At 44.3% G+C, this 24,486-nt stretch overlaps 1 protein-coding gene across 1 annotated transcript in view; it reads left to right on the top strand.

Annotated features, from left to right (window-relative positions):
- The window catches only part of LOC124605499 (ras-related protein Rab-10), a 31,208-nt gene that overhangs the window by 2,579 nt on the left and 4,143 nt on the right, over positions 1–24,486 (top strand). Inside the window, exons 2-4 of the mRNA XM_047137227.1 lie at positions 16,327–16,387; positions 16,471–16,609; positions 17,112–17,201. Coding sequence (XP_046993183.1) covers positions 16,327–16,387; positions 16,471–16,609; positions 17,112–17,201 — 290 coding nt within the window. The remainder of the gene's footprint in view (positions 1–16,326; positions 16,388–16,470; positions 16,610–17,111; positions 17,202–24,486) is intronic.

Genomic DNA, 24,486 nt, shown 5'->3' with positions numbered 1-24,486 from the left:
AAACTCTGCTAATGAAGTGGACAAGTGTGGAAATTGCCACTGAATCATCAGCTATGGCAGTCACTATGAGTAATGTCAGTGTTATTTCTGTGTGATGTATCGTAATAAAACTCAGGTGGGGAATTGAACTGGTCATTTCTGGAGATACAGTAATTGTCACTATTGCTATATAATACTGGAAAGAGAGCATTTTATCTTGAAACTTTGTGCTGATGCAGCAGTAGCCTAAGAAAAATTAGCAGTTTTGCAAACTGCAGTTTACGTTTATAATGTTAGTTAGATCAGAAGCCTTCTAAATCAGTTAAAAAGATCCAGGAGATTCATTTAGCTGTCCCCAATAGTTTCAATGCATTTGAGACTTGACTAAAGCATTTACATTACTCAAGGAGTTCAGGAGATGATACACGGCATAAGGTGGAGGCATTGTTTTGGAAAAAAGTTTAGGATGACCAAGAAGTTCTTATTGTCAGATTGTAGTCATGAGGAGAATGTAAAACGGGTACATCACTCTTTGGGAAATGATTAGCAAGTAACTAATATTTTTAAGACAAGTGCAGAGCCCAGCAATATCACCTGTGTTTTGGGCTGTTTTGGAAGGAGGTCTTGGAAAAGCTCATGTGATGATAAGAGGTTTTGCAGCCAACAGTTTGGACTTTATAACTGAGGACATCAACCATTTTGTTGAGAGTGCTTCTCATACTAATGTGAAGATCATTTCAGTCTGTGAGTGGTATAAGTGCTGCATAAAGTGTTTAGTGGCATGTGTTAATGTTAAACTGAAAAATCATCAAAAGCAGGGAAATGTTCACACATTAGTGTCCTTCACTCAGCTGCATAATGCACTGCATAGCTTGAATGTGAATGCTTCATGTTTTCCTTATTTCCGTAGCCTATGAAAATCACAAAATATTTACAGTTGTCTCAAATTGCAAATTAGTATCCAGGCTGTGAACGTAATCTGTTGATACACCCATCACTGCAAGGAACTCTGTTGTATTGCCTGGGAAAGCTCTTGGAGTGCATCATTGAATTACACAGGGAACAGTCTGCTTTTGTGTGCCGAAGTTGCACCTTTGAGAAGTTTTATTCCACTTTTACAGAAAGACTGCATGTGCTACAGTGTTGGTTCTTATTCGGTTAAGAGGTAATCAGATGTAGTGTGACAATGGATGTTAAAGGAAATGCCCGCAGAGTATTCCATAAAAATATCAAAAGGCTCAGTAATAAACTAATGAACATTTCATGTCCATCAGAAAAATGAAAGGGTAGATTGAATTTCAAGATTCTGGTGCGCATATCAGACATTGCTTGGAAATCGCCAAAATTGGCTGTATTGCTCCTGATGGATATAGCTATTATCATTGTACTTTACAAGCAGTAAAGAGGAGGAGTAGAATGCCAGGCACTTCAGGTTCGTGAATATTATGTTCAACAGTAATTTTAATTTTGCTGCAATACTGGATCACTAAACCCATAATCTTGTAGTAGTGACAGTTTATAGGCCATCAGGAAAAAGTATCTGAAATTTCATCAAGCATATAAAGTTTCAAAAAGATTATGTGTAATTAAGTGGAGACTTATTGTTCGTGAAAACTTTAACGTTGATTTTCTGTCAAATAGTACTGGTGGAGGGGGGCCTAGAGTTGTTGAGGACTAACTTTGTATTATTTTCCATGGTAATTCCTTGTGTAAGAGTTGAAGGACATAGCTGTTGACAGTTTGTTTTTAGACTCTACAGCCTCCAATGTTGTAACTGTATAATCAATATTTAGCAGTTTATTTCATCATGATGGTCAAAAGTTACATTATACTGACTATTTAGGTACAGATTGTAAAGAAAAGTAACACAGAATCATAAACAATGTTTCAATCAGTGTTCAGAGAGAGATTGTGCTGGGAGAAAGATTTATAAATCAGGTGGGCCTCGGAATGCTTGAAGTGGCTTCCACCATCTCAGGTAGTGGTAGTGATCCGGCTGCAGAAATTCTATGTCCAAGAAAGTCTACTTCAGGCTGGGCAAAGACACATTTTGAGGTATTGAGCATGATTCCCTTGTGTTCCAATCGCTGGCGATGTACCTCAAGCGACGACGAAAAAACCAAAATGTCGACCAGGTATGCAAACGCAAAAAGTAAACCCTGTAGCATGGAATCTGTGAAGCACTGTCATGTCTGTGCGGCATTCCTCAGTCCAAAAGTCATGAACATGCTCTCGAATAAACCAAAAGGAGTGATGATGGCTGTCTTTGGAATGTCACATTCGGCTACAGATATCTGTGTGTAGGCCTTTGCATAGTCAAATACAGTGAACACTACTGAACCACTCAATGCATAATTGTAATTGTGCAACAAGGCTACGGGATAATGATTGCGTATTGTCCAGACGTTCAGGGCTCTATAATCGCCGCACGGCCTCCGTGCACCTTCCTTCCTTGGCACCGGCTGTAATGGTGAGGACCAAGGGCTGTTGGAAGGCCGGATTACACCATCGCGCAACATGCAGTCAAATTCTGCCTTCGCTATTTTGAGGCAATCTAGGGCTAAACGTCGCTGCCTACAAGAGGTAGGGACCTCCTTAAGTGCCCCGGATGGTCGTGTCATGGCTGGAAATCCTCGCAGCAGCTCCACGTACTCGCTATCAATTACCGCGTCTCAATAGAATCTGGAAGTGGTTAAGCCAGTGGTGTTGTCGACCAGGCGAGAGTTCCTCATGCCAGGCAGCAGGTTGTAGTGGGCGAGTAAGTCAGCTTCGATGATTGGTTCGGCAACATCTGTGACAGTAAAGTCGCACGCAAAAGTGCACCGCAACCTGAGGTCGAGTTCCAAGCGCATAGTGCCATACGCTATAATCCGGGAGTTATTAGCAGCTGTGAGGGAAATGGGCGAAGACGGTTACTCCTGATACAGCACAGTTTGAGGAAATATTGCCAAATTGGAACCTGTGCATACTAAGTACTTCCAGGTGGAATGTCGGTCACTCGCAAACAGGCGCCTGGCTGTCGGACAGCAAACGGAGGAGGCGCTCACTTCTGATCGCCACTGCCGTTTGGATAGGCGCAGGGTGTCGTACACTTACGTGCTTGCTCGCCCAACCTGCAATGGTACCAACAGACTGTTTGTTCTGTCCCTATCGTAGACAAGGCTGTCGATCGGCTGTGTGAGCGGCGACAGAATCGATGACAGCTCGTGTTGCTTGTGTCACGACAATGTAACAGCTCACTGATTTTCTGTGATAACAAGTCCACTTTGTTGACGAGAACATCATAATATGCACGTGAAACAGTTGTCACCGCACAGACGCATGCTGTGGTGGCGGAGCTAAATATTGATGGCATCATTGCTTCTTGGATCATATCAGCTAATTCAGTCACTGCATCTAAAGACGCATCAGTCTGCGACACCACGATTGTTTTCACTGGAGGTGGTAACCGGCTGCTCCAGATCATGTGCAGTAAGCTGTCCGGGGCTGTACCTGCGTCTACTTTACTCCGCAGGTGACGTAGGTACTGTGACTGTTTTTTGTCGCCTATGTCCTCTTTGGTAAGCACCTGCTGGATTCATTCTTCTTGAAAAGTGGACACGCGCCGAATTAGTTCTGCTTTCAGTAGGTCGTAGCTGTTCGTTCCCAGCGGGCTAATTATGATGCCTTGAACCTCAGTGGCGTACTGATGATCTAGTTGGCTGACCACTAGCAAGAATTTTGTGGCATTGACTGTGATACCTGCGTAGAAAAAATTTGCTTCAACTTGCGCAAACCACAGGGATGGATTTTGTGGCTGGAAGAGTGGTAGCCACACCGCTAGACGCGCCACAGAAGTATTTGTTGGCTCTGGTGGATTCGCCATCTCAATTTCTTGCAAGGACTTCTCGTAAATTCAGTGTGCATGCAGGAGATCACGTTGGGGTCACCACCTTGTCGGTACCGGTTTGAATGACTGCGATCGATGGATCTGAGTGTGCTTGTAGGCTAAATAAGGAAAGTAGGTTTGGCTCAGCTTGATGTAACAATTTATTAACAAAGCAGAACAGACAATAATACACTGCAATCAGTAACTCATGCGAAAGTGTGAGAAAAGTTCAGTATAGTAAATTATTCTGTATCTAACACTTGGATTCATGTTTTTTTTGTCAAGGAGTAGGACGTGGAACAGCAATCGACAATCAAAGAGTAAATTGAGGAACAAATTTCGCTTGTGTATTGCGTCTCTGGCGTTCAGCAGGAAAGTTTCACGGCACTGTACTTGCAAACACCTGCGCATGTCACGATGCTGGACGATGACAGAAGACACCACATGAGGAAATTTAACACAAAGTTTTGAAGCTAACAGTGAACTGAGGCAAGCGGTTTCACTTTCATATATGCAGTAAAGAATGTAATAAAGACTGCTCAAGTCAACATTATAGGCACAATATAAAATAGAATGGTGTAGGTTCTGGCCTGTGCAGATGATGTGGATATTATTGCAAGAACAGAACTGGCTGCTAAAAAGACACACAGGGCACTGGTGGCAGCGACAGCAGCAGCGAAAGTGGAAGTGGAAATGAAAATCAATAAAACCAAAAACATGTGAATAACACGACCAAAACTAAATACAATTTTAGAAATTTACCAGTCGCAAATGGAATTTGTTACTGAATTTGTCTGTCTGGGAACATTGGCAACGTATTTTGTGGAAGTGCTATTTTTCTTCGGGTTCTGTTGGGCTATGTTCTATAAAACCCAGTGGGACGAAGCAGAGGAAGAATTAAGACCTCGATCCTTGGATGACGTACAGAAAGATTAAAAAAATTATTGTTGTCAGAGGATGGAGAAGCAAGACGCTGGATAGGGTGAATGGAATGATGCCCTAGAGCAGGCCAAAGCTCACCAAAGGCTGTAGAGCCAGGAGGACAACAATGTGGTGGTGGTGGTGGTGAATTTCACCATGAGCTCTTCCTTACATACAGTCTTTAGTTTAGCCCACATACAAACTAAAGGTGTACACAAAAGTAAGCAAGTGAGTGCCACTACCTGTGTCGCAGTACGTTCCTGTGCTTGTGCACCCTTCTCCAGCCATATTTCTTCCTCAGCTTCCTTCTCCTTCATAGTCTTTAATCTCTCTGACTTTGACAATATCGGAAAAGCTTTTTCTTCTGAATATTATTTCCATCTGAAATTTCCACCACTCCCTCTCCCTCCCCCTCCAATTCTCCCCTCCCGACAACTTCAAGAACTGTTCTGTTGTGGTCACCCCAACACCAGGCCAGTTGCATCAAATTTGCTGTTATTTGCGTTACCACTGAAAACTATGTACCTGGAAACGACATATGCTTGTGGCCTGTAACGTAATCAGGGGCTGTAACGGAAGCTTGTAATAATCTATTTGTACAGACTTTATTTGAATATTACAACTCAATGGCAGATGATAGTGACACACACAGAGACTAAGTAAAAACAAACAGCATCAGAGAACAGAAATTAATGTAAACCAAAAGAACCCACCTAAAATAATAACAACATTCTACTTCTAACAAGAGTCATTGGCCACCAAATACAGATACATTAGTTTACTACTACACCTACTATAAATAATCATTAATTTTAAAAATACAACTCCTAAGCAGATCAATTCATCAGCGAATAAAAAGTAATTTTGGCTATGATGGTATTTCTGACTATGGGAATTTTGTGCTGGCTTGACAGAATCATGCTCTTAGTATTTTTATAAACAAGTGATAATGCTGTTTCCTTAAAGACTTAAATGTGCTGTAGATATGTCTACAGGGTGATATTGCTGAATGGAGATAAACTGCAGGAGATGATCTCCAAGAGGATAAGTAGCAAAATGGCCTGACGTGCATTGCAAACGAAGTACTTCACTTGAGGGTGGAAATAAGAGAAATTTGACAATGTGGGTTTTAGTTATTGAAAGCACACATGAGAACACACCAGGCAGATGGAGATGTTCGGCCTGTAATAGTGTTTCAGCTCCACACAATATGGCAGTGAGCTGAAGCATCATGTAGTAGTCACATTATCTTTTGTAACACCAAAGGCACGTCTTACAGAAGGGAAGGCAGAGTCACCTTCAGGGATTGTAGATACACCTCGCCTGTGAGGTGTTGTGGAACAATGACCCCTTACACTGGCTGAATCTGTGCTGATCGTTGACTTCACCATACGTTGGGAATTCTGTATAGCTCACAAGTGGGAGTTGAGAAGGTTGACAATGCTGCCACTCATAAAGGTAGCCTCACCAGTGTAGGGTGGTTTACAGAACTCCCAGCACTGTGGTGGCCTGTGTAACAAACGTGTAACGAAACCGTTATCGGGGAGACTAGTCCGTAGGTAATGATACTGATGGCAGCAGCTCTTGTGGGGGATGTTTGAAATGATCTTCTGGCTTACACCATACTGGCAGGTCACCTGCCTGGTGCTGATACTGGGTTTACTGTCAGAGATTTTTTTAGCTCCACTTTTAAGTTATTGTTCCTCCTGTGGAAGTGATTGTTCTTCCTGCGGAACATATTTCTGGCCATATTCCATATGACCTCCCTTCCCCTTTATCGAACAGGGGATCATTTCCAGCAATTTAGCAAATCATCTTGCATAAAAATGGAGATAAATAAGCCACCTCCAATTACAAACTTATTTCACTACTTGGTCATTTCAAAAGTAGTCTTTTCAAAAATGTTTCAGAAAGCAGCTGACTCCTTAAACGGACCAGAAACTGTAAACTGCCTATGGTTTTCTTAAAAGGTTCTCCACAGAGAAAGCAATAAAAACCTAACAGATGGAAATGATGGCACAGCTAAATAAGAAAAATTCTTCTCGGTAATCCTATCAAAGGCTTTTGTTGTATATTAAAAAATTCAGTAGCAAACTGTAATGGCATCACTGTTACATGGATGGAGACTACTTCACAGTAGAAAGCTGGAGATCCCATCGATATAGCATGAAAGTAATACCATAGTTGCCTAATTCTTGTGCATAACATACAGGAATGATCTACGTAAGATTTTTAACGGTATTTCAAGAATGTAAGATTCACTGATGACTCTCACAGGCTGATCAAAGGTCCAAACTCAACCTTAGCAGATACAGCTCAGATGATAAGCAAGCCTACATACAGTCCACAGCTAACATTTTCAAGTCCTAATCTCACAAAGACTCATATTACACAATTTCGAACCAGCAGTACTAACAACATGTCATGCGAGGTGGAATCAAAAATTTTCAGGATTGGTGCTGCCCTCTGGAAAGTAGGAGTAATAGATCTTTGCACCGCTAGGTGGTGAGAGCTGCATATCTGATGAGTCAGTGTGTGGTGTGGCATTCAGCTGAAAGGCTATGTTGTGTGTCCACAGTGATTTCCGTAATACTCTGTGTTTGGTGTGTGGCGATTTTACGATGGATCCACGAACACAACAGCGCGTGTGTATCAAATTCTGTGCGAATCTCGGGGAAAAGTCCTATGAAGACCCTTGCAATGATTCAACAAGTGTTTGGGGGACAGAGCAGGAGCCATATGCATATGTTTGAGTGGATGCTCGGTTCAGGGCCAGCCGTACAGATGTCGAAGATGATGCTCACACTGGTAAGCCTGTTAGCCGCACAATGCCAGACGTTGTTGCCAAACTTCAACAGTTGGTTCGTGTAGATTGACATTGGACCATTCAAGACCTTGCGGATGAAGTGGGTATTGGTTATGGGACACGTCAACAAATGTTGACTGATGAGTTCGGCATGCATCGTGTTACCCCAAAATTTATGCCAAGGATCATGACTGCCAATCAGAAGGCACAGCATGTCAAAGGGTGCATGGACCTTCGTCAGACCGCATCTGATGATCCAACCTTCTTGTCATAGGTTATCACCGGCGACGAGAGCTGGATTTATGATTATGACCCAGAGACAAAGCAACAATCAACCCAAAAAAGCGAGACAGGTGAAGAGCATGATTGTCATCTTCTTTGATACCAAGGGAATTATGCACAAAGAATTCATACCACCCAATCTAACAGTGAATTCCGCGTACTATTGTGACATTTTGCGACGGCTCCATGAAAATGTGTGGCAATGACTGCCCGAACTTTGGCAACGAGGGAACTGGCTGCTGCATCACGAAAATGTGCCCTGTCACACATCCTTGCTCACCAGGACCTTTTTGGCAAAAAACATGTCGGTTGTACCCAACCCACCGTACTCGCCAGATTTGACACCTTGCGACTTCGCTCTTTTCCCAGAACTGAAACTCTAGTTTAAAGGCCGTCAGTTAAATACTCTAAAGAGGATTCAAGAAGCACCGCTGGCGGTGATAAACACCCTCCAAAAAACAGGACTTCCAGAAAAGTTTGACCAGTGGCAGAAGTGCTGGGACCGGTGTGTACATGTGGATGGGAACTACTTCGAGGGTGATGGTGACAATTAGTCCAAAGATAAGGTTTTCAACAGATGGCAGCACCATTCCTGAAAATTTTGGATAGCGCCTCGTAGACGTTAATGGTCATATTCCAAATCAAACTGACTTTGTAAAATTGCTTAGGGGCCAAGCTGGATAAATGTTATAAAGGAGTCAAGATATTGGTAACCTAACCAAGAAGCTCAGTTGAATGTGTTATGCACTTTCATTGTGTTGGTCGAAGACAGAGAGTTTCACTTTATTTTGCATGTTTCTTTTACTCCCTGTTGTCTTATATAATTATCTTCTGGGGCAGTAAGCCTAAAGAATATTGTTTGTTTAGGAGAAGCTAGCAGTAAATGTTATCTTACTTTAGAAAATGCACACTTTGAATAAAGTTTTTCAAGTATCTTGGAATACTTGCTCTTGCTGACAAGAAAAATCTGTTCCACCTGAACTGTAAAAGTAAGCAATTACAACACAAGGCACAATAATAATTTTCTTTGAGACTTCACCTCCTCTAATACCAGGTGGAGTAATTTACTCTGGTGCAAAGCTATTAAACAAGATGCTGCCCAAGGTAATAAAGTGGGAATCCCAAACAGTTCAAAAATAAAAAAATAGTTAAAAAAGGTATTCAAAAATAATAGTTATAAAAGGTACTTTAATAACTACTCTTTCAGTAAATTTTCTGAATAATTAGATTCAAGGATTGAAAAGTTATTTTAGTCACTTAGTAGCCAAGTTCATCGCAAAGCTGCACAAGAAGTGCTGATGTACTTTCAACGGGACTTACATTTTTATGGATGTATGGTGACAGTAAGTTGACATATTTTCTGTATTTTTGTTCAGTGTTATAATATGAAATAATGTTCTGGGGTAACTCATCTTTTCAAAAGAAAGTCTTTGTTACTCAAAAATGTGCTATAAGAATAATATAATTAGGTGCTCACGCAGGATCATGCTGTAGACATTTGTTTAAGGAGTTGGGCATTCTGACTACTGCTTTACAGTATATTTATTCCCTCGCGGATAATCTACTGCAGTTCAACAAAAGGAATGATAATGTACATAATACAATTCCAGAAGGGAAAATTGGTCATTACTCTACAGGCTGTCTTTAACTCAAAATGGGGTGCTTAATGCTGCAATTAAAATTTTCATGAATGAGATTTTCACTCTGCAGCGGAGTGTGCGCTGATATGAAACTTCCTGCACGGTTCGCAGAAGAGCTTCTGTAAAGTTTGGAAGGTAGGAGACGAGGTACTGGCAGAAGTAAAGCTGTGTACCCAGGGTTATAAAATTTGTGACATACTGCAAAGTAAAATTTGAAAACAAACTGAAAGAGAGAACTCCTTGTACTGTGTAGAAGAATTTCTATTAGTGTAATGTGTAAAAAGTGGTTGGTTGGAATTACATCCATGTGTGTTTATTAAAAATCCTTATCAATTTTCACTGTCTAGCCATATTTACAAATTAATTTTCAAGTAAAATAGCTAGTTCCACATAATCTTGATTTATCATGTCAAATGATCCAAAGAATGTGATGCTAACCAACCAACGATTTTCCTTTGGAAATTCCAGTACAATAAATTTAATAGTAAGTTAAAAGTTGGAGAGAAACAATAGCTGTTTAGTAAAACAGTGGAGGAAGCAGCTTTTTACAAATTAGCATCTCCTTTTCCAATTTACTTGATTAAAATTAGCTGGTGCAAGCATGAATGGCATTAAACAGTGTAGTGATATTTTATTGTTATTACACTACACAGGTAAGTTTCTGTAATTTGATTTCTGATACTAATTTTTTTTTCCTTGACTTATTTTCATAACCCAGGTGGTTCTCTTAACATGGTGGGATCTATGTAACATGATGAATAGGTTGATGAAAAGCCATTGATGTCAAGCTCAAGTGCAAGATTACCTCGTAGCACTATTCTAGAAATCACCAGTAGCATCTAAGTCAAGCAGTTTTGTTGCATCATGATAAACCTAAATTCAGTTAAACCAAATGGTCCAAAAATTGACTCCTATTAAGTCCAGTATTTCAAGCAACTTGGCACCTTTTTCAGTGAAAAATTGGTATTCCCTCTCTCAGTATGTCATATAATTTTCTTCTGTTGGAAAAATTATGTTTTTGTTGTGATCTGAAGTCCTTCGACCATTGTAATACAGCTCTCCATGCTGTTTCGTACAGTAGATCTGCATGTCTTTGGGAACTATAACAGTTGTAATTTCCCCATTCTGGCAACCACTCACACTATTCCAAAAGAGCAAGTCCATAAGTCCATATTGGTTGATGATACAATGCAAGTTCAATCTTCTAGATCGTTGTCCTTGCAACAATGGAAAAGGCTACTACCTTTTTTCCCCTCAGAAACTATGTTTGTCTGGCCTGGCCACACATATTTCCCCAATGTGATTGGACCTGCAGTGCAGCTATCCTTATAGTAGAGCCACAAAGCCCACTCTATCTTGGCAAGGTCCACAGTTCATGGGGGTAGGGGGAGGAATTGTGAACTCTTACTCCATTTTGGAGCCAATAGTCTTGTCACACCAGTTCCCATCAGATCACTGAAGTTAAGCACTGCTGAGCTTGGCTAGCACTTAGGTGGCTGACATTCCGGGTCTACCAAGCGCATTTGGCAATTGGAATGCACTCAGCCCTTCTGGGGCCAGTTGGGGAGTTACTTGATCGAGTAGCAGTGGCTCAGGTCATGAAAACTGACGACGACTGGGAGGGTGATGTCTGACCTAATGCCCCTCCAAATTCACATCCAGTGATGTCTGTGCAACATGGAAATAATAAACACTCATTGTAAATATGACTCAAAGCTCCAATCCTTTCCTTCAAAGTGGATATAAGGAAAACCCTCCTCTATATTTTTTCTGTCAAAATTGCTAGTCTTGTAGCACTGTTGGAGAGCTTCTGTGGGATTTGGAAGATAAGGAAGGGGAGGAGCCTGTGACAAACTAAAGCCTGGAGGCACAAAAAAGTGTAGTAAACATGGGCTCGGAAGTGCATACCTTAAGAGCTGTGAGCACCTATTCATCTTTGCTACTGCTGCAGAACACATCTCTTCTACTGAACAAGTACTTCTCGCTCTAAAAGCGTGCCCCCCTGCAGGCCAGGGGGGTTAGAATAGGCCTGAGGTATTCCTGCCTGTTGTGAGAGGCGACTAAAAGGAGTCCCGCACCTTTCGGCATTTATGTGATGGTCCCCTGTACAGTTTAACCTCCATTTTTCAAAATTATCGTGAAGAGTGAGCCAAGGGGGAAAGGGCACCTTACATGGTGCATCTTGTCCATCCTGCATAGAGATCTTTTGCCCACTTTCTTGCCTTGGCATTGTAATCCCGCTCATCCTCCATCTCTTGGGCGAGGGAACCTTCCTGGGTGCATTTTCATCCACCCACTATGCAGTGTTGTTTTCTGCGCTGACGAGGACCATGGAATTCTTTGCACCTCATATCCAGCACAGTAGCCAGTCCATTGTGATTGGGCCACCATGTACCCTGTTGGTTGTAGCACCCTGACAACATAGGGATCACTCTGCCGATGCCTGCATCGTTAACTCCCCACTTGTGCCATGGAGTAGATCCCCATCTCCCTGGGGCATTGGGACTCCGGGCAGTGGTCATCCTGCCAGATGGCCCTTGCTGAGACTGTGTGGCGCCTGTGGGGAGGGCCCCTGGTTGGAGTGGGTGGCATCGGATGACAACACCATGAAGCGTAGTACATCATCTCTTGCTGGTGGTCCGCCGCCAGCAGTCTCTTAGCAGGCAAAAGCTAACTTCAGTGCTAAGAAATATGACCCCAAATCATTCCCCTCCCTGGCCACACATTGGGAGGAACACCAGGCTAAGGATGTCAGCGAAGCTTATTCGCTCCGGTACCTCGTATAGACAAGAATTGATGGGGGAATCTTTCATGTCCATGTAGCCTCCATTTTTTGAAGAGCATTTGGAGGGCAAGTATGGGGAGGTGGAGGGCTTGTCCAAAATGCGCTCTGGGTCAGTCTTGATAAAAACAGAATCCTCTGCCCAGTCACGAGCATTACTTGCTTGTGACCAGTTTCTGTTACCATCACGCCCCAGAAGAGCTTAAATATGGTCCAGAGTATTACATTCCACAGGACCTACTTTTGCAGTCTGACGACGAGCTGCGAACCAGTTTAAGAGTGGCGAGGTGTTCATTTCGTCAGTGTGTCCATCAGGGTCCAAGGGATAATCAGGTTGCCACCAGTGCCTTCATCTTGGCCTTTAAGTGAGTGGTCAGCGCGACGGACTGTCAATCCTAAGGGCCCGGGTTCGATTCTCGGCTGGGTCGGAGATTTTCTCCGCTCAGGGACTGGTTGTTGTGTTGTCCTAATCATCATCATTTCATCCTCATCGACGCGCATGTCGCCAAAGTGGCATCAACTTGAAAGACTTGCACCAGGCGAGCGGTCTACCTGACAGGAGGCCCTCGTCACACACCATCATCAAGGGTGACACATTGCCCGAGAAGGTCAAGATGATGGTACACCGCTGTGATGCCAAGCCATATATCCCTCCCTTGATGTGGTGGTTTAAGTGTGGAAGTTCGACCCTGTGTCTTCCCGCTGTACTTCCAGCACCACATGTCGAGATTGTGGGTGTCCATCACATCCCAGTACTCCATATGCCCTGTCTCCCATCTGTGTCAACTGCAGAGAGCATCATTCACCTTGCTCACCAGACTGCTGGAGTTTACAGAAAGAGAGGAAAATCGTGGAATAATCGACGCTGGGCCAACTGACCTACACTGAGGCTAAGAGGAAATTTGAGCACCTACATCCTGTGGCTATGACCTCCTCTTATGCCGCCGCTACGAGAACGGTTGTCGTCCCATCAGTTCCTCGCATTCCTGTTCCCTCTCAGAACCAGAAGACATCTGCCCCCTTGATGGTGGGGGTGGGGGGCGGGGGCACTTGAACCCTGTTGCTCCCACACCACCTACTTCGGGAGCAATCCCCCACCCCAGCCATTGAAGATATCAGTATCCACCTCTGAGCCAGAGAAGCACAATTATTCTTCGGCTTCTCTCACTTGGAGGGGGTTCCTTGGGTCGCTCCCTTCCCAGGTTTCTGCTAGTGGGAAAAATAACACCTACCAGTGGCTGAAGAACCCAAAAGCAGCTGGTCGTTGGGCTTCACGATCATCCTCAGTCCTAGAGACTGAATCAGTGAAGTCCTCCCAGCCAGGAAAACCCAAGGAGCAGCAAGAGAAATCCACACATTCGTAGTTCTCCTGCACATCCAAATTACCGTCTCCTTTTCACATCCACAGCGGCTCATCTCCCACATTGGAGGCGCAGGTCAGGGCTTATGACTGCAATTCACATTGGATGTCTCCTGTCTGAAGTGAGTCCTTGCCTTTGCCACCTATAGTTCAGGTCCATCCAGGTACACCTCCATGGTACACACCTAGGCGGAAGCTTCACCTGGATCTTTCACGTAGTCCTAAGGACTCTGTTAACCCTGAGGCTCGCCGCTGTCACTTCCTCTCGGTTCTTGACATGTACTAGTATGACAGTGTTTTACACTGATGGTCACGTTGGCTTCATGTATGTTCATGGAAGACATATTGAACAGCACTCCTTGCCAGATGGCTGCAGTGTTTTCACTGCAGAGCTGGCAGCCATTTATCATGATCTTCAGCGCATCCGTTCATGCGCTGGCAGGTTGTTTCTTCTCTGTACTGACTCTTTGAGCAGCCTACAAGCTATCAACTAGTGCTATCCCCACCATCCTTTGGTAGGGACCATCCAGGAGTCCATCTATGCCCTGGAATGGTCCAGTCATTCCATGGTGTTTGTGTGGATCCCAGACCATGCCGGAATCCCAGGAAATGAATTTACCGACAGGCTGGCCAAACAGGCTACACGGATACCGCATCTGGAGATGGGCATCCCTGTAACTGACCTGTGATCATTATTACGCCACAAGGTTTTTCAGCTTTGGGAGATTGGAATGGCATTTACGCACAACGAACTGCATACCATTAAGGAGTCTGTGAATGTGTGAAAAACCTCCATGTGGGGACTGTGTGCTTCTCTGCCGGCTTCGCATTGGCCATATGTGGCTAACACATAGCTACTTCCTCTGTCGCAAAGACCCACCTCGGTGTCACTGTGGCTCTCGTATGACTGTTGTCCACATCCTGCTGGACTGCCTACTTTCCGCCACTCTGCGGCGGACTTTTAACCTTTCCAGCACCCTACCTTCAGTGTTGGGCAACAGTGCCTCAGCAGCAGATATAGTTTTACATTTTATTTGTGGGAGGAGGAGGGGGGGAGGTGTTTATTGTACCATCTAAGGGTGGGCATTTAGCATTCTCTCAGAGGATGCTACATTCCCTCCATTTTTATCTCTGTCGCACCTTCTTTGCATTTGTGTGCTATGGTGGTCATCTTTTTCCCTACTATTGTTCATCTCCCCTTGTCTTTTTTGAGGTGGACATTTTAATGTGTTGCAGAGTGGCCGGCTCATCCTCTTTTTATTATTGTGATCAGCCAGCCCAGACCATCTGCTCTATGGTTTTAATACCTTCTTCTACTTATCCTTGTGGTGTATGTTTTCCCCATTTTTTGTTCGTTCCATTCACTTTCTTTTTAGGTGTGGTTCCCCTTTCCTTTTCTTGTTCTTACTAAAGAAATCACCCAAAAATTGAAGAAGCAAACTAAATAGCTAGGATTTACTCCTAAATTAATATTCTAGAGCTGCAAAGAAGCCATTTACAGTAGTTCAGTTGTTGAAAAATATCACACAGCACTCTGTTTGGAAAACATGTAACTAGCCAATGACCACCTCGTTTTAAATAACCAGCCAAATAAAATCATCTAGTTTGAAGCAAAGTACCATTTCACAGCAACATTTTGTGACTTGAGCTTATGGCCTTCGAAAGAAGGCAGTATATGTTTGGAAAAATACTTTACATATGGCTGCAGAAGGGCGTAACAGTACATAAAACTAACTTTTACGCAGTTAGATGCCTTAAGAATTTTTACAGTTGGAAAAACTCCTTTCTTTAGTTGCAAATTAAAGCAGGCCTGTTCATTGATCTGCCTGTGTGAGCTGGCTCGAGCTCGCGCCACAACAGTGAGTAACCAACCGGCTCACAGCAACTTACAATGGTGAGAATGAGAATGGGAGGGGAATGGAGGGAGGTATCAGAAAGAAGTAGCTCCCCACCAGAAATTGGTGCCAGCATGTCCGTTCTGTGGCCGCTAAGATTAGTTCTGTGGAACTGTATCAGGGTCTGGTGGCTAATTAATGTCTTTTGCAGCACTTCTATTTTCTGAGTGTGTTGCATTGATGAGGAATGACAATGAAATGAAACTTGAATTTCTTTTAAATGATACTTCTTATGACTGGTGCAGTCTTATGATGAAAGTTGTGGTCGAAGTTTAAATTGACATCAGTTTGTATTTTGTGACTATTTAATTCACATCTTAAATGGACGTCAATAAATGCTACTTATTTTGCATTTCACTAAAACATCAGTGTCTTTCTGAGTACTATTAATTCAGAGATAAGCTTGTATTTTGAAGTCTGTGAGTAGATTTCATACTCCTCATTCGCGCAAGTATGTCGGTCCAAACACTGTCATAAGTGTAGCTGAAAATGTGTAGAATAGTGAAAATTTATCTGGAGGAAAATTTTTATGCAAGCCTAAAAGACCCCCTCCTCCCCTTTTTTTTTTAACTTATCATGTATCTCCCACTTACATTGTAGGTCTAAAAAAATCCTCTTTTACCATGAGCACTTCCCAGGTGACCAGCAAGTCCTCGTGCTCACCTAGAACCTCCTGAGCAAGCCAGATTTAAATTAATGTAAATGAATTTGGGAAGTGGTGCAGGGTTTGCGGGATGTCACAACCACGCTGTTTATTCTACTTATGAACAATTTTCAATTGTTTTTATTCTAGGTATTGACTTCAAAATTAAGACTGTTGAGCTGAGAGGAAAAAAGATCAAATTGCAGATATGGTAAGTGACAGAACTTAGTAAATACCTGCAGTTTTTTGTAGTCATTATTTATTTACTTTTGATTTTTTTCCCCCCCTTTTTAGGGACACAGCAGGGCAGGAGAGATTCCACACCATAACGACATCATATTATCGAGGTGCAATGGGAATAATGCTAGTTTATGATATAACAAATGAGAAGAGTTTTGAGAATATAGTGAAGTGGCTTCGAAATATTGATGAAGTGAGTGACTGTGACAGAATTATTCATTATGAATAAATCTATATAGGCTTTAATTGTGCAACAATTAGAGAAATTTGACTTCCACCAACATGAATTCATTTGATAGTATTAATGACAATACAGCTGATATAATGAGTGGTTTGACATTACTAAAAATTCCATGTTTCCTTGTGCTTTGAATTTATTCTTTTAACTATTTAGTGGTTACTTATGTAAAAATGAGAGTTAATTGTATGTTACCTGAGACACAATTGTTTTCTTTCTGTCATAGATCTTTTCTAAACAGATTTTGGCAATTGCATTTTAAAAGCAGTGTAATAACTGTAATTTTTTTTTCTCATTACCATTAAATTACTTTTAGGTTGGTGCAAATTTTACACATTCACTCTTAAATGCATACACACAGTACTCTTTGGCTAATTATACATCATAAAATTTGTGAGAGAAGGAAATACTCTTGTACCTATTGATATCTGATTAATTTTTTTCCTTGCTATTTCAGCATGCGAATGAAGACGTGGAGAAAATGATTCTGGGTAATAAGAGTGATATGGAGGACAAACGAGTAGTAAGCAGAGAGCGTGGCGAAGCAGTATGTGTACTTAATACATTATCATTCAATTTACTCCCGTCTTTCTGTTTGTATATACAATGTGGCCAAAATTCCAGGATGAATTTTTCACACACGAGGGTAACCCCAAAAGTAAGGTCTCCCATTTTTTTGTAAGTACAAAGACCTGTTTATTTCTACAATGGTTTACATCAGATTACAGCCTGAACATTTAGCTATTTTTCGACATGATCACCTTTTCTGTTGATGCATTTTTGTTGACACAGGGTGTATACGACCTGGGAGATCCGGGAAAGACCCGGGAATTTTTTCATCCGGGAGAAAACCGGGAAAAACCCGGGAATTTTTTAGAATTCCCTGAATTTTTCATTGCTTTAGTTTTCAGTTAATTTTTTGTCATTTTGACTGGTAAGAACCGATACTCTAACAAAGGATGTAACTGTATCCTGCCACTGCAGAATAATACTGCAACAACATTACATGAACGAGAGAATAAAACTAAAATTGCAAAGGAAATGCACCATATTAAAAAAAAAAAAAAAACACGCAGAGCTCATACAAGTGTCTGCCAACAGAAAAATGTGTAAAAGACTTTGTAATGCATTGTAACACAAAATTACCTTCGATGTTCGTGACGTCACAACTGTTTACATTAGATCCATTTAAGCAGTTACGGGTGGGCTCTTGTGCATGCGCAGTTGAGTCGCGTATTAGTTGTACCTTCTCCCGCTTCTGTCTACAGAAATGTTGCTGCTGGCTGTGTAAGCAGCAAACCATGGTATATGAACCGGGCAGAAATTTCGTGGGGGGCGGGGGCAAACTCATATTCTTAAGGAAGAAAACCTTGTCACAAAGCACCTAGCATCTAGCGCACGTTGGTCTATCGATTGTTCAAATGATTTTGAAGCACATCCCTATTGGTTTTTGAGAATTTTTGAACACATTCTAAGTTGATTTCTGAATGAGTCATAAATTGATTTTTGAATGCATGCATAGTGTATGTGATGTCTCTGCCAGGGGAATCCTCGTCACATCTAGAAATAAACTTTCCAGCAGACAAAAGGGGGCAGGGCTATATGAGTTCAGTGGAATAAAGCCAAACGGGTGAATGCCAACTGCTGTTTGTTTATGTGATTGATTGGGTATGCGAATGACCAGTGTTGTTTAAATTACTAGCGAAGTCCATAGATTCAGACTATGAGAGTGGAAATAAGTGACGAACAGGAATAACTGATAAGAAAGATTACGTATTATCTTCTCGGTGTATCCAAGAAAATGAAATTTTGAAAGAAAATTTTGGTCAGATCGCTACCCTAGAAAGGGCGAGTTGTATAGTCCCCGACTAGCAGCTGCGAGGTTATATTGTGGGAGTAGTGCGGAAAACGTGTTGTACGAATGTCTAACCAGAGAATAATCGCTGGATAACTAAACGGGTCTACTATTGCCTCGGTTTGAAATATCGTAGATCAGGGGGTGATATGCAGAGGAGTAAGAGTGTCGTAAGTTGTAGTGCGGGGGGGCTAGTCTCCACGTGATCCTTGTTTACATTTAGTTATTTTGCTGTTTGCTATTTGTTTACTGCTCTCACATCAAATGAAAACAGTGATTTCTGTGGCTGGGAGCTATCAAGTGAATTAAAATACATTCACGTAATTACGGAAAGGTAAAATGTGTTATTAGTTTCAGATTTTATTTCCACCTTTCTGGCAGTCAAGCATTAATCACCTTGCAGAATAATTAAGTTACTTTTGTCACTTTGCTGCAGAAATCCGGCTTTTGATCTATTTTTCCACTGAGACAGCCAATTTATTTGACATGAAGTGTTTACCACACTATTGGCTAGTTTAAACTGCTCGCTGCATTTCAAATGCACGTTTTCATCTTCTAGTACATATAGCATTGTGCCATAATAAAGAACTCAACATGAGATAATACAGTACTCGTACTCCAAGAAAACTGACATCACGAACGCCACACTGAAGAGCTTAATATCGGGTCGAGGCCTACTTCGTTGGCAATCTGGACATACGAATGTACACTGCAAGGCGAATTATTCGTTGCAGTATGGTTCACGAAATTCCAACGCTCTTGGAGTATCCTCTGATGTCTTGTTTCTTTTATGACATAATGTAAGATCTTTTAATGTTTCACACATATGGGCTTCCTACGTCATCGCAGCTGCGCAAGCGCAGTGACACCTCTTATCTGCTGGAACAAATCTATTTCTAACAGATCGCAGGAAAATATTGCAAATTGTGGTTTGAAAAGCGTTATTTTCAAAATAAATTTCCTTTTACGCAAGATGAACTATGTGCAAGAATGTACGATGAATTTCTTAAATCGCAGAGCGTTTGACACTCGTTTAAAAGTCAACTCTTTAATGACAATCCATTTGGGAAAATTTCCAGCCCTGAAGATCAGAGATTAATGACTGCATTAAACGTTTTACTGGCACATTTGTGTGATGTATCTTAAAGTGTAAAACGTCCAAAAAAAGATCAACATTATATGTGGAAGCTTAGCTTCTCTTGTGGCTTACAAATCGTAAAGACCAATACCATATCTGAAAGCTTTTTTCTTGCAGCAGCACTATTTACATTAACTTTACCTATTTGTGTGTTCGCGCTACTTAACAATGATGTTGCTATTGGCTGACTACATCGCGTGTCCTATGCTCTGAATATCCGCTGTCATCGGCTGGCGAGATCACGTGACATGAGCTATGACTGGCTTACAAAAGCACATCGCAATCTCGATTTCAGTGCATCGGAGAGTAACAAGCAGTGTTTGGTGGAATGCGAATTTATACTTTCGTAACATGAAAATTTGCAGAGTACATGTTGCTGCACATCAAAGAACTTTCCAAAACGTGTTCTTTTTTTTTCCTGTGAGTTTTGTTTTCTAAAGTACTGGGAAATCCTAAGCCGCTGTATAGAACTATAACCATTCAAATGATTCATACGTTTTACAGTTCTGAGGGAAAGTATACTGTCACTTAACACGGAAAAAGTGTATTTTCACCCGGGAGAAAGTGTATCTTCAACTGGGAGATCCGGGAAAAATCTGGGAATTTTTTTTCCTTGTCCACGTATACACCCTGTGACACTACTGCAGTTTTTGTATGCTCATGTAATACCAGATCACCACCATGCTGTTCAGGAAGTTATGAACCTCTTCTTTCACCTCGTCGTCGGAGCTGAATCGCTTTCCAGCCAAATGTTCTTTTAACCTAGGGAACATGTGATAGTCACTGGGCGCCAAGTTAGGACTGTAGGGTGGGTGGGTGGGTGGGTGATTATGTTCCACTGAAACTGTTGCAGGAGAGCGACGGTTTGCCGAGCGATGTGTGGGCGAGCATTGTCATGGAGAATGTGCATGCCCTTGCGTAACATTCCTCTTCTCCGGTTCTGAATTGCCCGTTTGAGTTTCTTCAGTGTCTCACGGTACCTGTCAGTGTTATTTGTGGTCCCAGTGGGCATTAAGTCGACCAACAATACCTCTTTCCGATCCCAAAAATCGGTTCTCATGACTTTACCGGCAGACTGTGTTTGTTTGAATTTCCGCGACTTTGGCGAAGAAGGATGCTGCCACTGGTGTGATTGTTGCTTGGTCTCAGGTGTAAAGTGGTATGCCCAGGTTTCATCACCCATGACAATTGAGTCTAGAAAGTTGTCCTGTTCGCCTGCGAGGTGGTGAAGTAATGCGCGTGGCACCCATCTTGCGCACACCTTCCGGTAGTTCAATGTTTCCCTTAAAATTCTGTGAGTGGTGCTTCGGGAAACCTGAGGAACCAACGTGCAGAGATCATCCAGGCTGATCCGCCAATCGTCACGCATACTTTGCTCAACCTGCAACACTGTCTCCTCAGAAATTGACGGTCTCCTGCTCCTTTGTCCATCGTGAATTTCAGTCCAACCAGCTGCAAACTCTCTATGCCACTTCGAACATTTTTGACATCCATGCACAACCATCAATTGGGCCCCCCCCCCCTGCGGGTCCGGGGATTAGAATAGGCCCGAGGTATTCCTGCCTGTCGTAAGAGGCGACTAAAAGGAGTCCCACCCCCTCAAGGGGGTCGTTAGCGCCTGCGTCCGGAGACGGACGGTTCCACGACCTCTATTTGCGGTCATTTTGCTTTTTCCCTTCTCGTTTCTTCCTTCCTTTGGTTGGTTCCTTTCTTTGCCCTTTTCCACCTCACTGTCTTCCTTACTGTTTCCTTGTCTTCCTCTCCTTGCCTTCTCATTGCCTTCTTCTCCTTGCCTTCTCATTGCCTTCTTCTTCCCCCCTGCGGGTTCGGGGGTAAGAATAGGCCCGAGGTATTCCTGCCTGTCGTAAGAGGCGACTAAAAGGAGTCTCAAATGTTTTGGCCTTAATGTGATGGTCCCCCTTGGGGTTTGACCTCCATTTTTCAAAATTCTACAGAAGTACGAGCCTTTTGGGGAAGGACACCTTACATGGTGTACCACTGGTCCTAAGTGCACTAAGACCTTGGCACTCAGCATTGCACCGGCGTTGTCACCATACCCATTATTCCTCAAATTGGGCCTAAACGCCTGATGGGTTGTCCAAGTTACGCCCATAGTGCATCTCCATCTTCACCAGCGATCATGATGGACTTTCCATGGCACCAGAAATCCAGCACGGTAGCCAGTCCGTTGTGGTGGGGTCGTCATGTGCCCTCTAGGTTGTAGCCCCCTGACAACACAGGGATCGTACTGCCGATACCTGAGCTGCACCCTCCCCACGTTGGTCAAGGAGTAGATGCCCGTCTCCTTGGGGCATCAGGACTCCCGGCAATGGTCATCCTGCCAGGTGGCCCTTGCTGCGGCTGGGTGGCGCCCGTGGGGAGAGCCCCTGGTCGGAGTGGGTGGTATCGGGGCGGACGTTTCGCACATGAAACGTCAACACGTATCAGGTCGCTCTGCGGCCGAGTCTTCCAAAAGAAAAGGTACCGTTTCTAGTTCTGGTTCTCCTGCCCTTTCCCCCTTGGCCACTCCATGGGAGGAGGGACAGGCCCGCCGGCTAGGGGCGAAGTACTTCCCCCGCTATTTGGTCTGTTCTCGAACAGATGGGGGGGACGTTCGCCACCTCCAAGCCCATGTTGTTTGTTCAACACATTGAGGACATCTTCGGGGAAATCGAGGCTCTCAGCAAGATGCGATCGGGGTCCGTTCTTATCAAGACCACCTCTGCCACACAATCGGCGGCACTCCAGGCGTGCGACTGCCTAGGGGACATCCCAGTCTCCATTGTCCCACATCTGGCACTAAATAGGACGCAGGGGGTTATTTTTCATCGTGACCTCCTGCTACAATCTGATGAGGAGCTCAGGGCCAACCTGGAGCGCCGCGGCGTGCATTTCGTCCGGCGAGTCCAGCGCGGCCCCAAAGACCGTCGCATCGACACCGTGGCCTTTATCCTTGCCTTCGAGGGGGACGTTCTCCCGGAGAAGGTAAAGGTGATGTGCTACCGGTGCGACGTGCGACCTTACGTCCCGCCTCCTATGCGCTGTTTTAGGTGTTTGCGCTTTGGGCACATGTCGTCCCGGTGTGAGGCTGAGCCCCTTTGTGGCGACTGTGGACGTCCTCTTCGTGAGGAACATACTTGCACCCCACCACCTCGGTGCCCTAATTGTCCTGGCGTCCACTCGCCTAGGTCCCCAGACTGCCCCGCCTATCAGAAGGAGAAAAAGATACAAGAAATCAAAACTTTGGATCGGCTCTCTTATTCTGAGGCCAGGAAGAAGTATGACCGCCTTCATCCCGTGTCACTGGCCACTTCGTTTGCCTCAGTTGTGTCCACTCCTTCCGCTGTATCCTCACCTCTATCCTGTCCCCCCTCCGCCTCCTCTGCCCGTCAGGGGGCTCTGCCTCCGCCTCCCAAATCCCTCCCTTCCAACTCCTCCTCCCCCGCGGCCCCCACCCCCCCTGCCCCAGGGGCCACCCTTCCTCCTCCTCCTCCCCCCCACGCCACCTGAGAAGCGCTCCTCTTCTCAGGCGTCCATCGGGGAAACGTTCCGGACCCCAGCTTCCGAGTACCGGCGTTCCAAAACGGACCCCGCGCGTGAGGACCTTCTTCGGGTCCAGCCCACCATCCCTGTGCCTCCTCGGCCTTCCAAGAAGGCCTCCAAGAAGAAATCTCTATCCCCCTCTCCACCCCGGCGCGTTTCATCTGACGCTTCATCCGTGAGTCGCTGCTCCCGGCCGTCCTCAGTTTCGCCGGGACGCTCTGCTGCCAGGCGTTCCGCCGGCCTTTTGTCGGCAAATGATGCGGCCCCTCCTACACAATCAGGGACAGCGGCCGCAGCTGGCGACGAGTCGATGGAACCGGATCCGCCTGCCGTCAGTTGTAGCGTTGTTGCCTCGCAACCTGGCCCTCCGCGGCCATCGAGGTGACCAGCTCTTCCCCGTCTCGTTCCCCCAACCTTTTGACTAGCAATGGCGTTGTTTCATTGGAACATAAGAGGTATTCGATCTAATCGGGAGGAATTACAACTGCTCCTCCGCCTGCACTGTCCGCTCGTCCTTGGTCTCCAGGAAACCAAGTTGCGCCCGACTGACCGTATTGCCTTTTCCCACTATACCTCGGAGCGGTATGACCTCGCCCCTGTGGACGGTATCCCAGCTCATGGTGGGGTCATGTTGCTCGTTCGGGACGATGTCTATTACCATCCCATCCCATTGACCACCCCACTCCAAGCAATAGCTATCCGCATTACTCTTTCTGCTTTTACTTTTTCAGTTTGTACCGTCTACACTCCACCGTCATGTGCTGTTAGTCGGGCTGACATGATGCACCTGATCGATCAGCTTCCCCCGCCGTTCTTATTGTTTGGCGACTTCAATGCCCATCATCCCCTTTGGGGCTCTCCTGCATCCTGTCAAAGAGGCTCACTCTTGGCGGATGTCTTCAACCATCTCAATCTTGTCTGCCTCAATACCGGCGCCCCGACTTTCCTCTCGGACTCTACTCATACCTACTCCCACTTGGACCTCTCGATCTGTTCTACCACTCTTGCCCGTCGGTTCGAATGGTATGTCCTTTCTGACACCTATTCGAGCGACCACTTCCCCTGTGTCGTTCGTCTCCTGCACCACACCCCATCCCCACGTCCTTCGCGCTGGAACATACTGAAAGCTGACTGGGGACTTTACTCCTCCCTGGCGACCTTTCCGGACCGCGATTTTTCCAGTTGTGACAGTCAGGTCGAATACCTCACGGCTGTTATTATCAATGCTGCCGAACGTTCCATACCTCGTACTACTTCTTCTTCACGTCGCGTTTCCGTCCCCTGGTGGAACGAGGC

This window comes from Schistocerca americana, chromosome 3 (genome assembly GCF_021461395.2).
Source record: "Schistocerca americana isolate TAMUIC-IGC-003095 chromosome 3, iqSchAmer2.1, whole genome shotgun sequence".
Classification (NCBI taxonomy): domain Eukaryota; kingdom Metazoa; phylum Arthropoda; class Insecta; order Orthoptera; family Acrididae; genus Schistocerca; species Schistocerca americana.
This window is presented reverse-complemented; position numbering and strand designations above follow the sequence as displayed.